Below are 26,704 nucleotides of genomic sequence, written 5' to 3' on the forward strand. Positions count from 1 at the left end.
TGCAGGGAGACACTTACAGTGAACACGCGGTTGTCATGGTCTCCACCATCAAAAGCTGAACTGCCCCAAGAGGAGCTCATTCTCCCAACTCAAGGTTGCACCTTCAGGAGAACGTCTTGAAACTCACGGATACTGTGGCTGAAAAATGTGAGACCGAGCCATAGGCTGCACCGAAGACCGGACTGAAGGTTATCAGTCATCTGTCACATCGCACCGGACCGGTGGCGACTGGGCGAAGGCAACTTGTGAGTGCGCCCCATGAAGCTCCAAAGTTGTGGAGGAGTTTTGGTACAGGAGGGCACTCAGCCGTGCGCAGGAGGCGGTGTTACTCTCCGAATGGGAGGGATAAAGAAACTTCCCTGCTCATGCGGCAATCGAGTTGTCTGTGAAGTGAACCATTATCGAATATTATACTAATTTAATTGCATAAAAACGTTTCCACTATTTCTTTATTAAAAATCTCAGTAGTTTCTCTCTCAGCTTGCTCTCTTCAGTTTATCACACGCGGATTTAAATAGCCATAGTCTAGAGTACAGTTTTAACGTTTTACAACTGTATTAAATGTAAAAATATCTTAAGAGATATAAAGAGATAAATATATATATATATATATATATATATATATATATATATTATATATGAAAAATATAATACTAGATGCCTTAATCACTTTAAGGTACCCAGTCTGTTATTTGGTAGGTAGGGCTATATAAAACCCTAAATTGGAGCTTAATTAAACTAATGTCAAAGACAACATCTTACATGAATGATAATGATAATATGAATCTTCTTGTAGGGTTTTTTTTGTGCTTTATTCGCTTTCAGGGTGCACCGTCAACTGTTGCCTCTCAGGGAGCAGAGATGTTTGTCGCTGATGTTACTCTGGCGCCATCCTCCGTCAGAAATAAAGAACACCATCTCTCAAATTGAAGAGGGTGGGCTCTCCACGGTTAAATATTTAATTGATAAACTTTGAATATTTCATGCGGGTGATGTAAGCGACAGTCGCCACATGCCCTGCTGTCCTGCACATAAGAAACGGTTTCTCTTTTTTCTCTCCCCATAAAAAGATTTTAATTTATTTCACTTTTTTCTCGTCCACTTCTTTTGCACAAGTCATATCAGCCAATGGTGACGTTTTAAACGTAAATATAACCTCCAATATATGTTTTTATCGTCGGTTGCAACATTTCTCGGGGCTGAAAGGGGCTTGTCAAAAGACACTGGAAGATTTATTATTAGGAAATTAAGACTTAAATTAAACAACGCACCTTGTAATAAACATTTTTTCCACACCAGCTTATAAGTCATATTTAAATATGTTGGTAAGTTGTCATTGAATTGTCTACAAAGCCTTATAGGTGTATTTTTCCTCGTTTACTTTAACAGCAGTTAAAGAGAATTTAAGTTAAGGCACTTTTATTTGCTTCAAAATGCTGAAGAAAGTATTGATACGCAAAACTGGAGATTCTTGAAATCAGTGAATGAAGCTGGAGGTTAACAGGGATCGCAGATGCTACGAGGTGCTGCTCACGGTCCTGAATAGCGGACAGGACCCGTCAAGCGCGCATCATTTATCTGGCTCGTCACTGTTTCCCACTTGTGCAAACAGCGCTCCAGCAAGAACATGCTCTCTGAGATAGCGTTTGTTTCAAACATCCCTTGAGAAAACTCTTACCTTTGTTTTTCTCTTCAGCAGGTGACTTGTAAACCCAAATATAATGTCCGAGTCGACGAAGAATGTCCCCAGGTCTATGACGCTGGGGTTGGGCTTCCCAGCTTCGGGAGACCCCGGTGAGTTTGGTAAAGCCATGTGGGCTGCAAGTGTACCCTAGAAAATATTCCACTCCCTGGGAAACCTATTTGATTCTTACAGCCATCTATTTTATATGTCTCGTACCCCCTAAAAAGATCCAAAGGGGTTTTTAATCCGGACATTCAGTCATTCAAGCTGAGCGCTCGCACGTGTGCGTAAAATAGCCACGACTTCCAGCAGCCCAATAAGAGGGAGGGAAACAAGCACTGCAATCCATCCGGTGCGCAAAAAGGTGTTTATATCCACTGAAATACTTTTTTATTATCCATGATCTTTGAGTGCTGTTGCAGGTCTGAGAGAGAAGGAGCACCTTGTGCATCTGCTGCACTCTCATCTCATCTCCTCTCCTCTCCCCCTCCCTCCCTTCCTCTCTCCCCCTCACTCAGCCTCCCTCTCTCTCCATCTCTCTCGCTCTCTGTTCCCTCAGATAGAGATGACCTGCTCTCATAGCCGATTTGCTGGTGCGTCGTTGTCATCCCCCTGGACGAACACGTAAAACACAATGACAATCCGGCTATAACCCCTAACGGCAGACCCCCTGTAATATTCCTGTATTATTCATGTAGGGGCTTGCAGTAACGACCCAATCAAAGCTTCTATGTTATATGTTTGTCTTATATACATATATAATGTTCCTATAATCTTCCTGCAGCAGAATGTACTGCAGCTCTGTGGTTAAAGTGTTGCTGTAGAAGCCAGTCTGGGATATAATCAAATATGAGGCACTTGATTTGTTTACCGTGATGACGGTTATCTGCAGTGATAGCCAATTTTGTTTGGATTGAAACAGATCAGCTTTTGATTGATTTTACTTTATTACAGTCTGTATCGAAATCAGATCAGCTCAAATTTCCTGTGAGATGTCCAAGGCGGAAAAATCTCCCGAGTGCTGAAATTCCTGATAATTTAAGGTGTTTGCTGCTTAAAAATGGAACTAACAGTTATAACTGAGTAAGATCGCATGGTTGCCAATCACTATGCAGCGAATAGCCTCAACTCTTCGAGCAAGATGCGGCTAAGATAGTGAGATTAAGAACGAGGCCAGTGGGTGGTTTCCCTGTGATCCAGCGGATCTATTATAAAAGTAATGAGTTGTCTTTAAAAAAAAAAAAAATTTAGAGACGATTAGTTTTTAGAATGAAAACAGGCGTTAAACAGAATAATCAGAGTGTTGTCCTGCCCGGGTTTAATTTACGAATATAAACCAGTTTTTCTTCTCAGACTGGACTGCACGGAAACAAACTGTAGTGATGATGTCATGCACATGGAGCCGCTCCTCGGTGAGCTACGTGTCACTGTGAAACGCGGCACCCGTGGTGGTTTCACCGAAACACTGGCTCGCATTTCTTGAAAACTGAATTCAAATTGACAAAGTATGCTTTTTTTAATGTTACAGCTGTAAGAATCCGCATTATTTCTTTTGGATTAAATTGATATAATGGGGTTAAGTGTCACCACCAAAGCCCATAAGAGCAGAAACAAATATTTGATAGGCTATATGTTGCACCTGAGAGTGCAGTTTAAATTAAGAAACACCACAGGCTGGTGTGGTATGTGGTATATTGGGCTCCGTGGTATAAGACTATGACATGATTAGCTTTATTTAGCTCTGAGTTTTAAAAGGTGCCTTCAAAGCCCCTGGAAACAGCAGTACACCTGTTGGCTGAGGTTGAAATCTGTGGATGGTTCCTTTAACTTAACAAATGAACTAGCTGAGCGGAAATCATATCTTGGGTGAAATTTATCTTTAACTTCAATCGTTTTATTAGTTTAGCTCATTAGTATCAGAGCCCAAATACAGTCAACTTTTATTCACAGTGGCGGTAAGTGTAAGTGTGACGTATCTGATCTGACTGCTGGAAAGTTGTAAGGTCACCGGGAGAGAGCGGCGGCTGCATGGAGCAAAGTTTTTCTTTGTCTTTCAGGAGGGCAGAGAAGATCAAGAGTGACTCTGGTGCAACAATTATGACTTGACAGCTAAGCAGAGGGGGGTTAATCATTTGTTTTATCCCCAGAACAACGCAACTCATCACACCCGCTGTTGCGCATGCACGCGTGCATGCACGCAAACACAGACACCTTCTTTTGTGTGATGGAGAGACAGGGGTTGTGAGAAGAGCAATAACTGCAATTCATAGTAAAGATGATTTACCATGTCCGTCACCCAGCCCTCCCCTCTGGAGGAGGTCTGGGTTGAGTCTCCTCTGGCCGCTGATGAAATTCCAAAGACGGGATCCCCTGGGACTTCGTGTGCTGCTACATCTGCTGCCCTTGCGCACGTACAGGGAAATCGCTCTGGGCATCTCATTAAGTCCTCTCCTATGTCTTATCCTCTGACTGTGAGACCTCGATCTGCAGCTTCTCCCGGTGCACGGACAGGCTTTGTGAGAAACGTTTAGCAAATATTGATAGTTCTTGGCGCATGGAGGAGATCAAAAGAAAAAAAGGAAGGGGGCTGTCTAAAAAGGGGAGGGGGAATAAATGGTGCACACTGCTTTCATGAATGATTTATGCAATGTAGAGTAGCCTTTCCCTTCCCTGGGAAAAAGCATTTGGATTTACTTGTGTCAGATTGTGAGTCCTTAGTTTTGGTTTTCTCATCAAACCTTTAAGCAGATAAGAGACCTGAATGCAAACCTGTGGCTTTAATTAAGTCTATCTCAGTTTAGAGGCTTTTTAAACTAATTTAGACTAATAAATGATTTAATCAATATAATACAGACGGGAAAACAACAGCCCAGGAAAAATGATATTAAACCAAGTTAAATGGGGAAATAGCTGCTCCACGCTTAACTATTTGTTGATTAAAATGTCTTACCAGCAATTATTTTTCTCTGTTTTGTCAAATTAGATAGCAGCAGATGTGATTTTTCCATATTTACCACAGTTGCAATTTTCAGTACTTTGGACAGCGACCATCCCTGCAGACGTAAAGTACACAATCCCACGCATACCCATTAGTGACAAATGGTTCTTTATTGACTTCTGAACAGCAGCAACAGTAAAGCAGTGAAAAGGACGGGTGTTACAGCAGCAGGAGCAGCAGAGCTGTTAAAAAATTTGTATGTGCGCCAGCAGAATGAAATTACTGAACCCTGAAGATTTTTACAGCTCCCCGCAGCTCCTGGATTGCAGGTGTGATTGCAACACAAGGGGGCACAATGAGAGTAGGAGACAAAGGCGTGCATTAAGGAAGAAGAAAAGCAGAGCAATTCACTCTGTCGTTTAAAAAAAATTAATTTAAAAAAAGGCAAACGTTAGACCTTTCTGGTATAGAGTCACTCGAGAACAGTGTAGCTTCTTCTCCAAAGGTGGGAGCATTTGTCGTACTGGTCAAGTGGTCCTAAACATTTCACAATTTTGTTAAAGAACTGTTGAACTGTTGAGAACCACTTAATCAGAGAGACTACGCACGTCTTCATAGCAAGGTCCGTCCTCTAAACTGCTGATCTCACTAGTGAAAGAAACAACAACAGACAGAATTAAGTTCTGTTAATCTGTCGGTTAAGGCACAAGTCAAACACATCACGACAGCAGATTTCACACTGGGCCTGATGGAGAGCAAATACGCAAAAACTAACAAGGGGTTTCAGCCAACGTGCGCTGAGAAGACTTACCTAGAGATAGTTCTTTCCTCGCGGTGGTGTTTCTTTGTGTCATCCCAGCCCAGACTGACTAACTGCAGGGTTAAGAGCTCTTTATATAGCGTTTTGGGGTTGGTTCGTACAAGCCTCACATTCAGGCAGGAATGAGGCCCGTGCAGGTCCAACCGGATGAGCTGGGTTCCACCAGTAGGAGCACGACTGGGCAGCCACGCTCAAGACAAAGATAGCAACTGCTATCACATGAACATGAGGAATTTCACGTTATCTTTGTCTTTGTAGTTTGTTTAATTTCTGATGAAACTATCAATTGTCTCACAAAGTCTTACATTGTGTGAGCTGAAGGGCTGTGTTTGGGTTTCATGTCATGTAACACCTATTTTAAGCAGATACTCTGGCTACCTGTCAGTGTTAAGATTGTATTACTAGCTTTTAAATCACTGAATGGCCTGCACGAGATAAATTATAGATGGGAGTTTCATAGACATTTCAGTGGTCTCAGAGGGACTCCGTTTCACTTGACTTTTCTTTAAAAAAAAATAAATAGGGGGAAAACCCCACTATGTTTTTAGATTAGCCTTTAACTAAACCACGCCTTTGAAAACGACTATTTCCAGCCTTTTTAAAAAAAAAAAAGTTTTCCAATTTCATTTTTAAGTTTTTAAAACATTTTATTGTATGTAAAAGTGATAACTGCTCAAGAATCAGGCATGGAGCAGTCCATGTGTTTTTTATTTTTTTTGTGCAACATGGGAGCGATCACAGGAGACATTTCTCTGAAAGAAGAAATTTATTTCTGCCTCTTTTTTTCATCCACAGAACAAACTAAATCTCCCAGAGTTCCTGATTTGCAGCAGCAGAGGCAACAGCAGCAATGGAAACAACAGGATACATTTAAAATAACTAAGATGTATATGCACACACATGTAATCACAAAACATTTACGTGAATGACTCTTGCCCAGATTGGTATTAACGTTACTGAAAACCAAACAGGAGTAGCAATGTTTAACATTTCCTCATGTTTAACTAAAGTAACGAATAAGTAAATGTCATTCATTTGTGATTACAAATGTAAAGAATGCGAAAAGACATTTAAAACACATTAAGGAAAACAGAAACCGTGACACTTTAAAGCATTTATGTCTCACACAATACTCTGGATTTCCCCTTTCCATCTTAAAGAAAGAGATATGTGACACTTCAGGCTCAACAATCAGAACAAGAAACACGCTAGATGAGTTGCAAAGGTTTAAACTGTAGGTTTCTGAAATACCTGTTGTAGCAGGAGGAAATGAAAAGCTCTGGGAACAGAGGTATACTTTGGCTCAAAATGCATGGGTAGTTTGGACACCATCCAAAATAAAAATAAAATAAAATTAAAAAAAAAAAATCCTAGAATCATTTGAACTGAGATTTTGCAGCATGTCACTATAAAAGAAACAGCATAGAAATCTGTGAATGTACCCTGTACGTCCAGATATTATGCTATGACACATATATTGCTACACAAGGAGAAAATATTACTTTATATTGTAATGTTCATGTGTATATATATATAGGTTCTGCTCAAATGGCATAATTCCCTAATTGGACATCACATTTACTACATACATAGAAATAAAACATTTGATTAAAACAGTCAGCACTGTAACCAGTTTCCTTATACACAGAAAAGTCTGCAACAACTTCATGTACATACATCCACTTATTTTCTCTGGGCACCATGCCCTCAGCAGTTACACAGTCTTTTGTGTTATTAATATTTTTGGAGAGGAAGACTGCAGCAGCGATGGCTTTGAAGAACACATGCAATCAGATGACATCCAAGAAGAGAGCAATTTTGTGAAAAGTAGCCGGACGTTGTGCAGAGAACACCTCAGCAGTTAAATGGATGCCAGCAGAGGACAATTGTTGGTTCAGGTAGCGTCAGCTCAAAGTGCCGGTGGGGTAGCCTTGAATTGGATCACTCCGCTCTGCCACGGGGACAAACAGAGACAGGATTAATATGCAAGGGTGGCTGGTGTTTCAGCAGAATTCAATAAAACGCTTCATCTCCAACCACAATTACACACACAGATGTTATCAGATGTTATCTGATGTATCTCTGGTGATAAACGGGGTCTGACACACGTTTGGCTCAAATTCATGCAATAGTTGTTTTGCAAAGTGAGCAGGTTACAAATTAAGCTGGCAATTAGCTCATTTTAATCAATGATTAAGTTATTATTTAGTAAAGCTGTCAGTTCAAGTTTCTCAGAGCCAGAGAGAAACATCTACACAGTAAGGAAGCAGCTTATCCTCATGAATATTTTTCTTGATTACTTCTATTAACGATTAAATGATTTTCAACATATATATATATATATATACATATATATACATATACATATATATATATATATATATATATACATATATATATATATATATATATGTATATATATATATATATATATATATATATATACATATATATATATATATATATATATATATATATATATATATACATATATATATATATATATATATATATATATATATATATATATATATATATATATATATATATATATATATATATACATATATACATACATACATACATACATACATACATACATACATACATACATACATACACACACACACACACACTGCTTTTCTAGTCTAAGTGAGCACTCAAAGCGCTTTCTTACTACAAGCCATATGCACTTAATCACACACACATTCACACAGTGCTTTTCTCTATACCTAAACACTAACACTCTCATGGATGAATCAAAACTCAGGGCTCATTTTTGCCCAAGGTTAAGCTGACATGCAGACTGGATCTAACTACCAACCTTCCAGTTGGCAGATGACCTACTCTATGTCCTGAGCCACAGTCGACCCGGTTATAATATAATATATTGTTGGCACTAGGAGCTTTTCCGATTTCCTTTTGCAGTCTGCTTGTGTGTCAGTTCAACCAGTGGGATCTGAGCAGGTGTGGGTACATGCAGGTGAACAAGGTGTGTGAAGACCCAAAGAGTGAGTGCATTGACCAAAATGCTATGTGGACATAGTCACCTATCACCTGACATAAATTTAGGGTTTTAATTTGATTTTCAAAAGGAATCTATTTGTAAACTACAACTGAACAGGAAGTATGGAATTATTAAAATATACTTCTATTGGATGTCCTGGTTACACCAGAAACCCAGACCCCAAAAAAAGCCCGCTTCCCCCAGGTTTTCAATCAGCATGCTAGCTAATGGCTTTCCAGATCAGAGCCATTTCTCTGTAGATTTGGCACGTTATTCCCACCCAATTTGGTGACCATTCCAAGTGTATGCAATTCCTCTTTAGCACTTTGCGCTGAGACACACAACCCAGTGACAACAGGTCATGATGGATAATAAGCAAAAGGTATTGTAGACAAAGAAAAAAGGGAGCCAATGCAGTCATGCACAGGGTTTGATCTCATGCTGAGTATGGGGAATGTAGACACAGGGAAACACACACACTTGGGCTACATCTTTTTTACCTCTTCCTCATCATCATCATCATCATCATCATCATTAAATTCACCCAATACTTTCTGGAATTAAACAAAGTAATTGAGAGAAAATTATAGACAGAGAAACCAAGCTTGCCCTGCAGAAGAGTAAAGCTGAAAAATGGAGAAAACAGAGCATACCTTTGATTTTTTGCTCTCGAGTCGGAGCAAAAATGCTACCACATCCTTTTTGCCGACAACTTGTGCCTGTGACAGGCGATGATGGAGAAGTTTTTTTTAACTTTGTGAACTGCTAAGTGTTAATAAAATAGAAATATGCCTTCCTACAAACCCACCAATTGAATTGCAGTCTGCCCATCATAGCCTGGTTGATTTAAGTCTGCTCCAGCAAGGCTCCAGATTTCCAGACCATCCAGGTCACCATTGGCTGCCAGGCTGATGCACACAAAGTAAAAGCATTATTACAGCAACAGGATTCATTTCTCCAAAATCAGTATTAATATAATATTATACACTGGGCAAAGAACAGCTTGTGTAAAGGAAATTTGTGGAAAGACTGCAAAAGCATATCAATGGAACATTCAGTATTACTGAGCCACATGAGCCACAGGAGCTTGAGGTTTATCTTCATAGTGACACATGCAATGCTTATCATATGAAAGGTGTGTTCCTGAAACTGGAAATTGGAACGGTCTTAACAAAACCTGTTTAGTGTCTCGGGCAGATTAAAAAAAAAAAAGAAAGAAAGAAAGGGGAAAAAAAAACAACACGTACTCACTGACACTACAGATAGAGAACAGATCTGAAGCTATGCTGTTAGGGAGCATTCCTACAGTTTGTGTAAGAGTGGGACAACTGGTTGCACCTGTGTCAGCTATGTAGGATGGGTCATTAGTGACGGTGGAGCAACGAAGTGGCTGTGTACAATTGTTACAATACTTCCTTTTTTGTGTCTGACCTGCACATTTCAGTTCCTGCTTCCTCCAACTCATGTCTGGAGAAATGAGCTCCGGTCTTTCTCAGCAGCTTCACAACTTCCTTGTGTCTAAGTTAGAGAGCATGTAATCACAGAGTTATTGTTACTGTATATCACCATTCACACATGCACTCTTTTCTATTAATAAAAGGGCATCGCAACTGATCACTTTTCTGTAACTCTTGCAAACCTTAAGACAGAGCTAGTAACATATTCCACATGGTACAAGTTTCAAGGAATGTAATAACACAACACAACATTGTGACTATAAATCTCTCTCTAATTGCAGTTGTATTAGGACATTAGATTATGGTGCATTTTTGCTATTCTCAATTCAAAAGTCAGGTCTTCCCCTCTCGGTGCCTGTGTCCAATCGAGAGCAGCTGTTGCAGCACACACACACATAGACCCTGCTATTAATGATGGGCCCAAATACTCAGAAGTTTGGCTAGACTTCAAGAGAAGTGATGATGACAATCTCAGTTACAACAAGTGTGACGAGTCCTTTGCACGTGAACCAAATGATGCTCGTGCACTCCATCTCCGTCTCTTAGCGAGATGCCAGAGAGCCTATATCTCATTAATAAAAGGGCTTATGTTTAATAAGCATATTCGTTTGAATCAGAAGAAACAGACATAACTACCTATTAAGTGTAATTAGATATAATGCTAATTTTAAACAACATTTTCATTCACACTGTAATTTAGACTTGGAGCGAAAGAGTCTGTGTGGCAGTAATCGTCGTTTGGCAAGTACGAACAAGTTTGTTGTCCCCCGCAAAGAGCCGCCCACGCAGGAGTCACATGCAGTGATTTTCACGGTGACAAGAAATGTGCATTAAAAGCAAAGGCTGAAAAGTTTCCACAACTGACCCGCAGACTTTCTGAATAAGACCTGTGTGACAAAGCGACAGGGTAAGCTAGTAAGAGCTCAATTTTGTGCCTAATTGTTTAGCTGTATGGAGAGCAACAGCCAGAGAACCTATTAGGGACTTCCTGCGGAGCATAAGCCAGTAACTCTCATCAATGAACCGGGGAGCAAGCTGGTAGGACTGGTTCAGAGGGCACTCCCCACATTTCTTTCAGGTTTCTCTCTCTGTCCTCTCTGCCTCTCCTTATATGGGCATTAGGCTCTTAATACAGTACGAAATGTGGCTCACAATGTGCTCGCGCATCCCTGACAGCAACTTAAAACTCCACTTTTATTACTTTTGTTATTTCAGTGAAAATATTAAGAAGGGGAATAGCTGCTCAAGCTGTGCAGCACATTACAGGAAGTGTAACAACAGGTGTCTGCGCTCCAGTGCATCCCTCTGCCATCACAAACGCAACAAGTCCACACTTGCAGCACCAACCGTTGAAAGAGATGAGCCATTTGTCGCAGCTCTGACACACACAACGTTTTCACCCTGAGGCTCAACATAGCCCTGAAATGTTACGCCTGGCTATTCCCTGACAGACGTTTAGAGCAACCTCAGTGAATGACACAAAATTAAAAATACAGCTTTGGTAAAAATAAACACTGCCTAAATTGTCAGATGACAATTAGCCTAATTAGCTTATAATTATTGCCCGGCCTCTAAACTCCATTACGAGCCCCTTCCTGGTTTCACCCTCCCCCCAGCCGCTGCTGCTTTCTTGCCATTTGAGCAAAACCTATCAGCAGCTCATGTAATGAAGTCCTCTCTGTAGCAGCTATTAAACATATTTGCAGGAGATCCTCAGATGTCTAATTGCCAAGAGGGGGGGATTTAAATTGTTGTGTTTGCAAATTCATAAATGACAATATTACTTTAACAGCAAGATACAGGCAGACACACTGGCCCTTACTGTTTCGAAACAAGACAAGTCTTACCTGAAACGCACAGCATTGCATAGGGGTGTGTCGCCATAGCGATCTTTAGTGTGGACCGAAGCTCCATGACTCAGTAGGTACTGCACCATTTTGAGGTGGCCCTCACAGGCAGCAACATGAAGGGGTGTGCGTCCATCGTAGTCCACCAGACATAAGTTACTGCCCTGTGGAAAGGGAAAATCCTCAGTGTGTGTGCTGGTGGTTTAAAGGTTAGTGTGGTGAGATGATGTATTGATTTTATTTAATCTTTATTTATACGGGTAATCCCAGTGAGACTCAATGCTCAATCACAAGAGAAACCTGTTTCAGACAGCGTAACAAAATTACAAAAATAATAATAAAAAATCTCCTGAAAAAGACTAAAACTTGAGTGTACAACTAGAATGATCGAAAAGCCTTACACCACTGCTAGATTTGGGCGATGCCAAACCTGTGGCTGATTTTTTTTCCACTCATCTGAGGATCTAAAGTGCCAAACTGTTTGAGTAGCAGTCTTCAAGAATACTTCTCCAGGCTTCTTGAAGGACATTCAAAGCTCTTCTCTGGATGTTTGCTGCTTTTTGTTCCATTCTTTGTGAGGATGATTCCACACTGCTTCAGTAATGTTGAGGTCTGGGCTCTGAGGGCCAACCCATGCCTGGTAGTGTCCCACTGTTTTTTTGTTTGTCTTTATCCATGTATGCTTTTAGTTTGACAGTGTGTTTGGGATCACCGTCATGCTGAAAAAATGAAGCCGTTGCCAATCTGATGCTTTCCAATTAGCATTACATCGGATCAAAATTTGACAGCACATTTCTGTGTTTATAATTGCATCAATTTTGACAACGTCACCATCCACCGTGCTTGTATTCACTCACTGTTGTAGCTCTCTCTCGATCTCCTCTGTAGATACTGACAATGATTTGAACCAAAATTTTCAATTTGATCACTTCTTAAGACCTGCTGCTACCGATTTTAACTAAATTTCTTGTCTAATGTGGTATATCTCAGCCCTTTCTCCCTGCTTACTTTCCTTAAGAGTGGCTGCTTGACAGCCGCCCTTCTACCTTTTCTGCAGAGGCTTCAGTGAACATTAGAGGGATCATCAACTGGAAGGTTTTTGCTGGATTTTCTTTACTATTTCTTAAGGACATGACTTTCAAATACTGTTCATCTGCTGCTTTTTTATGCTTGAATGATTCATGGGTCAGTGTTAAGTGGCTTAACAAATATACAAAAAATAAAAATAAACAAGGTCTGGACCAAAAATGAGTGAAAAGCAGCCAATGCCCTTACGTGAGGGCAGAATATATTTTTGAAAACTTCAAGGTAATCTAGGCAGCAGCTGCATACCAGTCAATCCACATACAGACATGTACATGCGACTGTGGAGACAACTCTAGGCTTGCCTTACCAGTCTGTCCTCTAGTTCTGCTTGTCTGAGTGCCTGCGTGTTGACTACACCGCTCTAATACAAAATGGAAGTGTGACCCTGAAAATGTTTTGAAAATCTACCAGTGGGAAAAGTTTTCCAAAGTTCAATGACCTTACAGCCAAACATGACCAGGAAAGAAATGGGTAAAATGTGTTTGGAGACTCAAAAACAGGAAATAATGATTAACTTTACAGCATGTGGTGAAGGTCGTGGGATTGCTTACCATTTCTTTTAGGGCTTTTAAGGCCTCAATGTCACCGATCTTAGCAGCGGCGCATGCCAGCGTGGGAGTCAGAGCATCTCGGATGGCTTCCAGCTCCTTTTGAAACCAGATTCCAAGAATTTTAAAACCCGCAATTTCTCTGAATATGAAAACAAGTCATCAAGTATGGCAAAATGACAAGCTCCTAATAACCTAAAGTTAGCCCCAGAGCTGAAAGTCTGCGGAAATGCACTGCTACCCTTACCTCTTTGCAGCTGACGCTTAGAGACTTGGCAATGACTTGGATGAAACGGCTGTCACTCAGGCACAGTTTGGCTCCTGCCAAGTCAGCGATCATTTCACCTCGCAGGTTCTCTGCCATCATCTGGACAGAGTCACAAAAAAATAATAATCTTTTAGCACTTTGTTACTTTAAAAGCTTCCACATAATGGAAAAGAAAGTGTTGAAAGTGCCACCAGCCTTTTTCTTCGCCTCCAGAGCAAGCTCCTTCTTGGCCAATACGTAGGACAGTTTTGACAGCGCAGCCTCTGGAGTCATGTCGCCTCCTGCTATCAGGCCGGCTTCTATCAAGACCTGTAGTATCAATCACAGGAATAAGTGACCTGATTGATTCATTCTCTCTCCAACTCAACTGAACATATTAACAAGACTGTGATTAATTACCAAGCGTCATGAACTACCTTGCCAGTGGCGTAGGATGTAGACACCGACCCCCTCAGACACTGCGTGCAGTTGATGATGATGACACCGGCATCAGTGGCTTTCTTTAACTGTTCCAGGAGATCAGGGCGGTTATCGGGGGCATTTCCGCTGCCGTAGGTTTCCAGGACCACTCCTTCCATGGGTGGCTGCAGGAAAGCCTTTACCTGGACAAAGATGAGCGCAGTTTCAGGTTATAAACACCCAAAATTTATGGCCATCTTAACTGGCTACTCAACTGTGCAGAATCAAGATGAGAAATTAGTATTCCGTGTTATTTTTCCTGCAGCCCCTTTAACTCCATGCAACCCATTCACTCTCCTAAAAGCCCATCTGGTGCCATCTCTGCAACCAGAGTATCTCAGTCACTGGTTGGCTGGTTGGCACTGGGAAGCCCTACACCACATCATTAGCCATGGCATATGACTAGAATGGCAGATGACTCAAATGGCAGAAAGGAGAGCAATTAATCTGAAGGTGTTAGCAAGCATAAAGTCACTTGGCAAGTTTGTGCCAGTTACCATAAAATGCGAGAAGAAGGTGACATTAAAAGTTCCAGGTTCACTCAGTATTTTTTGATGCGATAAGCAGTTTGACAAGAAAGGTGTGACACAGATTACCAATGAAGCTCCCGTACTGCAGAGTGCGGACACACGAGAGCCAAGTGCCTAATCAAAACGGTGCCTCATAAAAGCAGTTAAAGGCTGTAAGAAAGCCTTGATAGCAGAGTTGGGCAGTGGGAGCAGATTGAGACAGTAAAGTCGCTCCCCCAGCAGACGCTGCAGGGGGAGGTGCAGCTAAATGTTACAGTATCTGTAGCAACCCTCCCTCTTTACAGGGGGATTGGACATGGCCCATAACTCCGTCTCATCTTTCTCTGGCTTGAGCTTTGATGGCAGCTTACATGACTGGGAAAGTAACAGAAGAAGGCTAATAGCGCAATTACATTGAAGTTAACTATATTTTATTGCAGACAAAACAACAGTCTGTTACCTTTGAAGAACAGGTGATCTAGTACAACAGAAAAAAAGGAGGCAATTACAACTTTCTCGGCTTAAAGATTTGCACCATGCCGGCAATTTTAACATACTCATTTCAGCACTTGACTGCATGTCATTTGGTTTTAATTGGAAACAGCGTAAGTAAGCTGGAACCTCTGAGGCTTAGAAATGAAGCCAAGGCTCAAGTCCAAATACTGCAGTTCCTCAAGCAGCCAAATGAGGCTGTCTCAAAATGTGAGAAAACAGACTCCCATGTTTAAAAGGACAACATTGGAGAAGACAATACGACTGCTGAGTTACATGAAGCTGGCTGTTTGTTTATGGTGCTAGTGAGTGTTTTAATCTTTTTTGTGACCTTAGCTGTAAGGTTGTACAGGGTTGCATTTAAGACTTAAAGTTATACACAACTGTCAGGGCGGCCGCTCTGAGTGATTAGTGAGGCACTCTAAGGAGCAAGCTGTTTAGTTTTTATCATTTTCATTCTTCTATCCAAATAATGACAAGCGGTAGCTTCAGAACATCTGGTAAATATTCCAAAATTACATCCATGGTCCACTTCACAGGCTACACCAGTAGCATTAAACAAAAAATGACATTTTATACCACTTTAATAAAAAGTTAAATAAACTACATTTCCCTGAAACTTACAGTAGACGCAGTGATTCCTGGGAATAGCCTAAGCAGGCCTACGTTGCGGTTCAGCTCAGTCTTGACTTGAAACTTTGCTGTGGTGTTTGCCCTCCACACTGTATCCCAGTTGACTGGCGGAAAGTTGAAGAAACTCCATTAAAAAAATAATCCTTTAAAAACAAAAAGTGATTTATTTTCTACGTAAGCAGTTTATTGGTTCCTTACTTGTAATATCCACTTCAGCAGTGGCCAAGGGGGCCAAGTTAGGAGATGAGAATGCATTGAAGCTCCCAGCATCCACTTTGGTCACACGATTCCCTCTGTAGAGTTTGTTGTAGAAATACAGGCACACCTAACAAATGCATGTTCATAAGATGAACTTAATAATTTATTTCTTGATTGATTAAATCACTAACATATAACAGAGCTAAGAGAAAACAAAGCAACAACTGGCTATCAGGGTATTACATTCAGTCAGTTTCTCTCTCACAATCCAACATTTCTAATAAGGTTTGCAGTCAATTAGCAGCTATAAACCATCTTCTTTATCTCACCTCAGGAATGACAAATTGTCCAGCAATTAGTAATGCCCCAAGTAGATTGTCTCTGCCATCATTCCTCATCTCATAGATGGGTACCTAAAGACAGAAAGTGTCTCATTTTAACAAAGCAGTAAACCCTGGTTTATTTGCTGGTTAGTTAGTGACTTGAGGATAGCAGCTCTTACCTGTGAGCCCGTGAGAATGATCGGTTTGCCCAAATGCTCACACATAAAGGACAGGGCAGAGGCTGTGTAAGCCATAGTGTCTGTGCCATGAAGAATCACAAAACCATCGTAGCTTTCATAGTTTCTCTGGGGTGAAATAAGAAAATAATTATCATAATGGAGATAATTTCACATGGCCAGATAGATTTTAAAAGCAGGATTTAAGTAATATAAAGGCACAACAACAAATTAAAAAGAGTAGCAAGTACCTCAATGTCCTTTCCAAATCTACCCCAGTCATCTGTGGTCATATTGGAAGAGTCCAATAAAGGATTGTACTCCAAGATAGTGTAGACTATCCTCTTGTTTTGTTTACTCAGTCTGGAAGAGAAAACAGTCCAGTTTATCTATGAGCTGCATTCTCTATAGGAACATTTACACAAAGCCAAACAGTGACAGATTATACAGCCAATAATAAAGCAGCGGTGTTGGTCGTTCCAAGTACAAATATTCAACTTCAAAAGTTCACGCAGTCAACAAGCAATTAAAGTCTTTACTGGGATAAATTATTACGTATTATGTATTGTGGTGAACATTTAATAAAAGCTGGATCAGGTTCTGGTTAAAGGGGAGATGTGAGCTTAAAGAAGCGTAAGGGAATGTTAAAAACGCTGACTTCAAAATCCGTTTAGCTGGGCCTTCTGTCTGAGCAACAGGGCGCCAAAACCTGTTTCAGGTTTACGCACACAAAGAATTTTCAAAGGGTAAAAGGGAGGGGCAAAGTCACACAAGTTAGACAGTGCAGCACTTTAAAAGTTAAGCATTTTTGTTTAGCACAGTAGAGTCCCAATTTCCTGCACAGCTACATGACTGAACACTTACATTTATGGACACAAGATAGCTTATCCGATATATTTTGAAGGTTCTTTGGTGACTCGTATCATGTTGGAGCAAAAGCCTGTATTTCTTTTTCATTGCAAATAATAGGGAGGGAGTCTTTCATACATACATATTTATGCTGCCTGTAAGTGCAGTTTAACGCAGGCGTCCCACAGCCCCACCTGCCACGCTCCATGTAAGGCAGCGTGACTGACTGAAAAGCCATGAAGCGATTTTCTTTTTAATCTCCCTTTTAAAGAAACACCGTAGAACACCCCCCACATTACCATAGGGCAGCCTTATAGCATAGAGATAGGAGGTGAATGGAACAGCAGGGGGAAGAGCGGGTGAGCCCCAGTCCATCCAAGCAGGGGTCCTATAGACACTCTACTAATTAGCCTCAAGTCGACACATGACCCAAGAACATATGTTGTCGATCTTCTAGAAGAAAAGTGCCTAAAAAAAACACTATTCAAATCACCAATTATTCATATATCTGGCAGTGTGTCCTAAGGTTTAGCAAAGCTACACATTACCATACTCATGCTAAGACACTTCATATGCTCAGAATAATAAACGCATGGAAGGACGCTGGAGGTGGAAGCAAACAGCCCTGTGGCATTGCCTCTCAACATCACATGAATAAAGCTTTGCAGTTAATCAATAAACCAATTCCCCTCTGAAATAATAGACGTAGGATCAGCTCTTGAATAAGATCAACGGTATGCCTATTAAATTTGCATGTGAGTTTAATTCAGTTGATATGAACACTGCAAACTCAAGGATGAGCAAGTGTTAAGACGTGCTGAACACCTAAAAACATTCAATCAGTAGAATATTAATGAAAAACATAAGAAGATGGCATATATATATCTCACAGATAATAAAATAACGAAGTTCTAACAACCTATCTTTAGAAAATACTTACCATTTCAAGGGCCATAGATACCTTGATATCTTTACTATAATACAGGACTAAACCCACTTTTATAATAGCAGTCAACATGAGGCCAGAGAGGAAATTAGTGTCTCTGGAAAAGGCTACTTCTACTGACGATGAAGACCCTAAAGGGCTTGTCAATCGGCTCCGAGCCCAATTCACTCAACTGCACACAAGCATGACAAAACAAGACAAAATAAAGTTAAACATGCAACACTGCAATCTATCTTTTGCTTATATCAGGAACGAGACGCTGTACAGCTGCCTTGTTAGTTACAGAGTTCAAAATTAGCCGGAGTAAGAGACACAGAATTACTTCAAGCAACAAGCAACTTTTTCCAACTGCCGAAAGACACGTAGGCATGCACTTCCCAACAGGGAAGCACACCCAAGCAAGTGGTGTTAAGTACAGCAGAGACATCAAACCAATCTCAAGCAGGGAGAAGTCAAACACAATGCAACCAGTACTACAACACCCGTGAAAGTGCAGGTCGGGATGGGGCGCTGGCTTCCTGTTAAAGTGACAAAAGCAGTTAAGGGTAATAAAAATAAGTGCATCTCTTAACAGGAATGTAACTTGTTTTATTTTCAGCCTCTGCTTTTCCAGATAGGAAACATATCTTGCACTGTGTGCAGTTACCATCTTGGGCAGATCCAAGATATAGGGCGATTTAGCCTGTATAACGAATGCTCTTGCAAAAACACCTGAAATACATTATATCTCACTGTCCTGAGGACGGTCTGCACATACTATAAACACAAAGTTTGGATCTATAAAGATCCAAATAGCTGTCAGGTTTAGCCATTCAGGAAAAGCACTGCACATTAGATGAAGTGCAACATTTTTTCACTGTGAAGTGAGACGGTCTCAAGTTAAATAAATGACATAATTAATGTAATAAATTAGGTATAAAGGAAATAAAAACACACAGGATTTCAAACTTTTAGTTCAAAATAAGCAACATTACAAATTTACATGCGATCCTTTTCTTTGTTGTTGACCTACTCTTGCTCTGTCAGTAACACAGGCCTCACAAGATGCTAATAATGAAGACAAATTATGAGCTAATGCCTCATGGCTGTGACAACAGAAAATACTGTTAATTTTCTGTTTTCAAATAAGGATAAGGAAACATGTTTAAAATATTACAAACACAGTTATGTAGTCTTCCTCTGATACATATGGCAACCAATAGTACAGCATGTGGTTTCTTTTTGTTAAATACAGATATATATATCTACATGTTGACTAATGGGTGCACTTACGGCAGGACCAAGGTGTCAGATCCATAGTATTCATACATGCGGGTCTGGTGAGCATATGTCTCATCATGGAGGATGGGCAGCTTACGCAGGCTCTTCACAAAAGCATTGGCTTGTGGGGCAAGAACTGTAGGTTAAAGAGCAGAAAAACAACAGAGATATTTAATGTTTAACAGTTTGCTTTTAGTAGGATTACTATTAATGGAAAGCGAGCACAGTGGATATGCTGTCATCTCAACACCACAACAACACTCTCATACTGAACCCTAGTGGTTATTGTAAAAAATAACATTATGGCTGGAAATACACTTGAAGCACACTTTTAAAAACACATGATCTTCTTGAGTATAACATAAAAGGACAACATTAAATGTACTATTAGAAACAACAACACAAAGGTTAGGAGACAGAATATAATATGGACATGCAATCTTAACTGTCAAGCAAAATAAACATACATTGAACTCACACAAATAATACAGCTTTAAACTGGCAATCTGAATAACTGATGATTATCATATTTCAGTTAACAATCATTTTTGTCCGGCACATGGCCTCACATTTGATTTTAGTATAGTTTAGTATAAAGAGGAGTTCCTGATCATCCCAGTGAGTGAAAGGTTGCCTACGTACTGTGACTGGAAAACAAACCCAAATCATCACCCCTCCACCACCATGCTTGACGGTTGGTAAGGTGTTTGGGTTGATATGCTTTGTTTGGTTTTCACCAAATGTGGCGCTCTGGATTTAGTTTAGTTTGGTTTGTCCAAAGGACATCGTTCCCGAAGTCGTGTGGTTTGACAAACCTAGGCTATACTGCCATGTTCTTTTTCTGGAAACCCTTCCAAAAACGCCATATTTGTTCAGCCTTTTTATACTGTACAAACAAACCTAACATTGAACACACTAACCAAGACCTGTAGCATCTGAGAGGTAGCTCTTGAGTTTTTTGCAATTTCTCTCTTGCACAGTCTGACTTTGGATTGAATTTGCTGGGGATCCAGGCATCTGTCTTGAATGTTTTCCACTTGTGAATAATCTTTCTTACTATAGAATGATGGACCGATGGAATGATGGGCAGCAACAATTCCTTCTCTAAGATCATTCATATTGTGTTAACACAAACTTAATCCTCCACAACAGCACTTCATGATGATCAATTAATCAAGTGCAATTTGTCAGCAGTGGCTGGCTCGTAGTTTCCCTCTAAATTGTACGGAAGCAACAAGGGTGTAGTTACATTATCACAGGGCTGTAAAGAAGTCGTGTGAAAACTATTTTTCATATGACTGTATATTAAGGGAGCTGACCTACAGTTAAGTCCGTGCAATTTTTGTTATTTGAGCCTTTTATCAAAACATATTCAAGTTACAATTGCAACCAATATGGGCTTAAAATATGACTAAAGTAATACTTTCAGCTTTAATTTGAGGCTGTTTACATCCAAACTGTAGGAAGAGTATAGTAATTACAGCTCTAACGGCATAATGTATTTGGAAGCAGTTGCTATAAAACCCACAATATGTAATCAAAGAAGCTCTCGATTCAAAAACCAGACCATCTTTAGGCTCCAAAAAAAACCCATCATAGAGACAATGGGGATATTATAAGTGGCCAAATCAAAAGTGTGGGACATCCTAAGAAAAAAGGATACACTGGTCAGCTCTGTAAATAATAAAAAGGCCTGGACCCCCCACAGATCACCATAGCTGTGAATGGTCAGAGCATCTTTTCCATGACAAAGAAGAAACCACTTCAGAAAATCCATGTAAATGAAAAAGACTCTCCAGAAGGCAGGAATATCATTATCCAAGTCAGCCATTAAGAAAAGACCTCGGAAGACCTTCATCACAAGCTCCAAACTATTCACTGCGTTCAAAACAGAAAGGCTAGAATTAGAGTGATGGAGAAGGCTTGGAAGCATGAGTCGAGCAAAACAACACAACGAAGGCAGTGTGTTGGCACTGAAAAGATTTCAGTCATTTACTAAGCTACAATGAAGGATAGTTACAGTGTTTGATGTAAGTATAACAGTGTCATATCAAATCTATAAAATCATTTTATTCTTAATTTAATGTCTAAAGAGTGTATTTAATTTAACTTTTGTTTATCTGTTGAAAAACAGACCATAAAGAACATACCTTGGCATAAAACTGAGGAAAAACTGGTTTTGGGTGTTAGTGACATGAATATTGATGAAGCCTGAGCTGGGAGAACGCCAGGGTGTGGGGAGAGATTAGATGAGGAAAAGATCTTTCTGCTGTGGTATAAATCCTGTGATCACTTGTCAATATCTCAGTTGGTCAACAAACCACCTTGATCTACTGTACATTGCGACTGATCTAGCACTGTGTTTGATGAGTTCACTCTGATTGTTGGGCTCTATTTAGCTTTAAGTATAATATACGTATAATACAAGTGTGGATGATGACCCTCGCCTAAATGGCTTTCCGGCTGCTTTTTTTCTTTTCTTTGCTACCAGAACATGGATGGTATATATTAGCATATTATCTTATGCTATGTTATACCCCTAATTAAAGATTGTGAAATTATTATGTAGTTTTAGTTTGTATTATTCTCCTGAATTAGAAGAAGGTGATAACTATTACAGTTATTAAACTGATTTGTATTGCATTAGACTGCTGATTCTGTGTGAATGAATGATATTGTTTTATGATGCATTATACTGCTGAGTTATAAGAAACACTGTTTTCAGAGAGTCAGGACCTTGCTTTTTCTGATAGTAGAGGAGACAGACAAGGCCATAAGTCAGGCTCGCTTGGAGTTAGAAAGAATGTGAATGTTTAGGTTTTTACAACTAGCTGGGGGCCACTAGAGGCTATAAGAGTTTGAGTAATCCTCCACCAGTTTGAGATTTTGCTGTGACCCTCTTCATGCATGTCTCCCCATCCGGATGGTTTGTGCTCATAAAGTGTTGAATTGTATGTAATAAAGTAATTGTTGATTGAGCATTTATCCACAGAGTATTGTCCTTCCTTCAGCCCAAAGGTCAAAAGAATTGGGAGGATTTAACAATGGCCTTGTAACATTCTCATATCTACTCTATTGTGTACAAAGTAATGAAAGGTATTTGTCCAAATATAGTTAAGGCAAGTTCAGCTTATTTAGAAAATCCATAACATATAAGAATATTTAGTTGTATTGCAAATGTCAAAGCAATGAACAAACCACAAACATGAGTAGGTCGCTTATTATGGATTGAAAAATAGGGACAGGTGGTTTTTAAAAGTCCGAATACCGCAGATGTTGCACAGTAACTAATGTCAACATTCAGTTATTCATTGAGAGAACCTGTTTTCACTGTAGTACGTTTGGCGTTGGCTGCTCTCCTGTTTCGAAACTTAAGTCTGTTGTAAAACCCTGAATCATGCGCAGAGTAAATACATCTGATCTCAACTTTCGTCTTTGCATTTCTGTTCACTAAAACCAAGCTTCATTTAGCATCTTCATTTCCATGTTCATTCACAAGACCAAGACAGTCTGCTCATGTGTACACCGGTGTAGTTTATTTGGAAGGTCGCCAGTCGCACATGGCATCAGCTGTGTAGGTAAGCTGTTTACCCCAAGTCTATTTTCGGATGCACGTGCAGATTGTTGTCACGCCTCGTGTTCAGACCCACATGCAAACATGCAATAAGAGGAAGCCACCGGCTATGCTAGCTAACTGCTACAGAGGAGAACAACGAATAATTGATGACAATGATTGCCATAGCTACCGTCTTCATGAAGAGTCATGCCGATAGTTCCTCCAGTATTGATAACGAGGACCCGCGCCTCCGCGGCGCAAGGTGAGGTTACCAGGTCGGCGTTCTCAATCGAGTTGCAACTGGACAACTTTCTCCTTCGTCCTGGATGAAGCTGAAGACTTCGTGGAGGGGAAACATCATTAACTTCTATCAGATCCAGAGATGGTTGTGACAAAGCCCGCGCGAGAGATGTGAGGCCATTGGTGCTGGAGTCCGCCATGATGCTTTTCGAAAGCCCCGGCGCTGTCTCTTTAAATGCGGTAGCTAAGAAAAGTGTTCAAAACCCGGGTTTCTTTATTGTTAGCAGGGTTACATGAGGATCGTCTGCCTTTATACACGGAGAGCGGCTTTCGTCGTAGTTAAAACGGCTTAGTAAACAGAGGAGGGACTCATTGTTACCGTTATGTTTTAATTTCCCCACCCACTTAAACTCTTCAGAGCGCACTCTGACGTCAGTGACGTGGGCGTGTTCTGCACGAGTCTCTCAGTAATAAAGTTTTGGTCTTGGTTCAAGGAATTTTTATTTAGGCTGATCTACAAATTCTACGCAGTGAAGAATTCTGTAGAAAAGCTAAAGAATGACCTAGATGTAAACTCTTTATGCGGACAGTCTCCTGATACCGTGTGCCCATCATGTTCACGTTTTCATATCTTTATATGGAAATATTTTATTTGGCTGATATGGTTATGATTATATTATGAATTATAACCACAGCAATCAATATTGAGAGTACAATGACACTCTCACCCCCTTTTCCTGTTCCTGCTGTTATAACATGTATCATGCTGGCGATTTAACTTACGTTGTTACTTAACGGTTTGCAATAAAGTTGTTGAAATATACTGTGTCTCTTGAGTGTAGAGTACATTTGTGAGGGTGACTTTTGCAATACTTAAATAATAGTTACATAAAATATGGTATGTAACCTTATAGCCTTGTAGTTATGTGTATACAACATAAATCCCTCGCGCCACACTAAAAATCTTCTGGGTCAAAACCAGCACCAAACGGATCTTTTTCTGTTATAAAGCTGCAGATGCACATTTTATATCACTATCAAAGTAGTTACTGGAGTAAAGCACTTTGTGTGGTACTATTTTAGTAGTCTTAGAGTGTGTTACCTTCAAAAAGGTTAATGTTTGTACTACCAGGAAAAGATTTTGTGTTTCTGTGTATGGGGGTGTGTTTGGGTGTGTGGAGGTCAAGCAGTGTCCAAATGCAAAGCAGTTCAAAACTTTTCTGTCTTCCCTAAATGACTGCTGCTTGCATGCTCAAACTAATGGAATAAAACAAAACAAACACAGTTTTAGGGAGGAACTATAAAAGATCAAACCTAATCGATCCTTTTGACGTACACTGACCTGTCTTCTGTTTGTCATCCCTTTCATTTCGGCTCCATGAGGGCCCCAAGGGCAAATAGCAGCTAAACTGTGTTTTCCTATTTGCACAGTGGGTCTATAAACCTGTGTGAGATAAGATTTTCAGAACAAGGCTGATGATAACTGCTGTCGCTCTTCTCACCTTGATAAGAAGCAGTTTACATAATAAATGTATATATTTTCATACAATTCATTTGGATCTCCTGAACAATTATTTCCACGTGTAGAAAAACTGTTCTGATAATAACTTCCAGAACAATTCGACCTTTACCATTAAAAGCAATTCTTACAGGTAGTAGCTGTATATTGGAAGGAAATCTTACCATTACAATTATTGTGTATTGTAATGTATTGCAATCCTTTTTGAAATGTTATCCATCCATCCACCCACAGTTTCTTTTACCTGTTTATTTAATTTGGGTACTCTGTACTCAAAACAGTGCAGTAAAATGCACCCAAACAGCATGAGAACGAATTATTATGCCATTTTTATTTAGTTGTCTCTTTTATTTAGTTTGTTTTTTCACTGTGCTCAAGGGGCCTGAGTTAGTGAGCACAGAGAATGCAGGCAGGTAACTTCCTTGTAAAGCTCCTCGCAGGCACATGGGGGGAGAAACACCCTCTGGCATGTGTGTATTTCAGAGAAATGTCTGTGTGCACCTTTCTCACAATGTGGGCTCATAAATGCGGAAAGGTGCCTTTTGCCGCCTGTTAACCTGTATGGGAAGCTTTGTTTTGGGTACAATATAGAAAAGAAGGAAGACATTAGCTTGACATTTTCACTGCATATTTTATTTGGTTATTTCAGCATGCACTATCTGACACAGACAAATCGGGCCCTTTTAAGTTGAAACTGTGAGTGTGATGACGCACATGATTAATAGAGGGTCAACTTCCTACGGGTCAACCACAAGGATGCCTGGCACGCTCCACTTTTTGGTTTGAGAGCTAAAGAAAATACATTTGGAGTTCATTTAAAAAACGTTTACTGTTTTATAGTTTCTGACTCTTATGCATGAAGGTAGATTCCTATGATCATTAGGAGGACACTGTGTTGTCAAGGAGTCTGGACAACTCAGTTTCCTGCCTTCTGGATAATTTTGTGCAATTGTTCCAATTTGTGCAATTTCTGTTTTTTGTTTGGGGCAATAAATATACATGCATCATGAAATTTATGCATATTTTCAGTATTTTTTTTTTTTAATTAACATTTAAAACTCGGTTGTAAAAGAAGTGTGGGCTTACTGAAATTTAATGTGCATTTATTATAAATTTGTGATGATGCATAGCAGTGTCTGTTATCTTGATGTTTTAACAAAATACCCTAGTATCAGGCCTTTGACATAAAATCAGTTTATATGTTTTAAGAGCAAAGTCTGTGTTAAAATAAATAAATAAATAATAAAATGACAGACTGGGAAAAAAGGGAAGGCTATAAAAACACAGATTAAAAGCTTTGGGATAATCTATGACACACAAAATAATGCCACGGTGAACTGCAGTTTCTTTCAGCTCAGCACAATCTTCAGAATAAAATCTTTATTTTTAGAACCCATCTGAAAAGAATCATGGATACTTCTGTTGCATCTACTCCTGTAATGCACTGTATACTGGAGCTATTCAGTCATCTCTTGCTCGTCTACAATTAGACCAAAATCCTGCAGCCAGATTACTGACTGGGACACAAAAGAGAGTTCAGATTACTTCAGCCTACAGTGGCTCTATGTGCATTAGAGAGTGTGGTATAAATTGGTGCTGTTTGAAATCAAAACAGTAAAGTGTCTTGTGTGTGCCTTTGCCGAGACTGTGGAATGATCTTGCAAGTAACCTCAGACAAGCATCAACGTGACTATCTTGAAATCTGAGCTGAAAACAGACCTGTATGTCAAGCTTCTGGAAGCAGCTGATCTCTGGAAACGTGGATGGAGGAAAAGTTGTTGTTGTGTTACTTAATGTAAATACCTTGTTTCTTCTATTGTAAAGATTTTTGGTTTTAAATGTGTTATATAAATAAAATCGATTAACTTACTAGTAAACATGAAGCTGCT

General features: G+C 39.9%; 2 protein-coding genes across 6 annotated transcripts in view; both read right to left on the reverse strand.

Moving 5' to 3' along the window:
* The window catches only part of kif26ab (kinesin family member 26Ab), a 68,113-nt gene extending 66,020 nt beyond the window's left edge, over nucleotides 1-2,093 (reverse strand). The window contains exon 1 of one of the 2 annotated variants that reach the window (XM_085257296.1): nucleotides 1,679-2,093. In XM_085257296.1, the coding sequence (XP_085113422.1) occupies nucleotides 1,679-1,813 (135 nt within the window). In that variant the 5' untranslated portion in view covers nucleotides 1,814-2,093. Of the gene's footprint in view, nucleotides 1-17; nucleotides 261-1,678 lie in introns of those variants that run through there. The other variant, XM_085257294.1, reaches the window with a different exon arrangement.
* Nucleotides 2,094-6,189: 4,096 nt separating this feature from the next.
* aspg (asparaginase homolog (S. cerevisiae)) lies at nucleotides 6,190-23,711 on the reverse strand. Of its 4 annotated transcripts, XM_085257513.1 has the most exons (18): nucleotides 23,247-23,711; nucleotides 19,513-19,636; nucleotides 18,723-18,758; nucleotides 16,697-16,808; nucleotides 16,449-16,574; nucleotides 16,276-16,359; nucleotides 15,947-16,073; nucleotides 15,740-15,852; nucleotides 14,072-14,257; nucleotides 13,851-13,964; nucleotides 13,635-13,754; nucleotides 13,391-13,486; nucleotides 11,754-11,917; nucleotides 9,881-9,967; nucleotides 9,258-9,357; nucleotides 9,103-9,168; nucleotides 8,950-9,003; nucleotides 6,190-7,393 (listed from the first exon to the last, which is right to left on the reverse strand). In XM_085257513.1, the coding sequence occupies exons 1-18, from the start codon at nucleotides 23,494-23,496 to the stop codon at nucleotides 7,352-7,354; spliced, it is 2,001 nt and encodes a 666-aa protein (XP_085113639.1). In that variant the 5' UTR covers nucleotides 23,497-23,711; the 3' UTR covers nucleotides 6,190-7,351. The 4 variants fall into 4 exon arrangements, with proteins under 4 accessions (XP_085113639.1, XP_085113640.1, XP_085113641.1 ...); XM_085257514.1 differs by lacking the exon at nucleotides 18,723-18,758; XM_085257515.1 differs by lacking the exon at nucleotides 8,950-9,003.
* Nucleotides 23,712-26,704: the final 2,993 nt, after the last annotated feature.

This window comes from Mchenga conophoros, linkage group LG19 (genome assembly GCF_057382185.1).
Source record: "Mchenga conophoros isolate Kocher_MC1m ecotype Shallow Benthic linkage group LG19, M_conophoros_male_GT1.1, whole genome shotgun sequence".
Classification (NCBI taxonomy): domain Eukaryota; kingdom Metazoa; phylum Chordata; class Actinopteri; order Cichliformes; family Cichlidae; genus Mchenga; species Mchenga conophoros.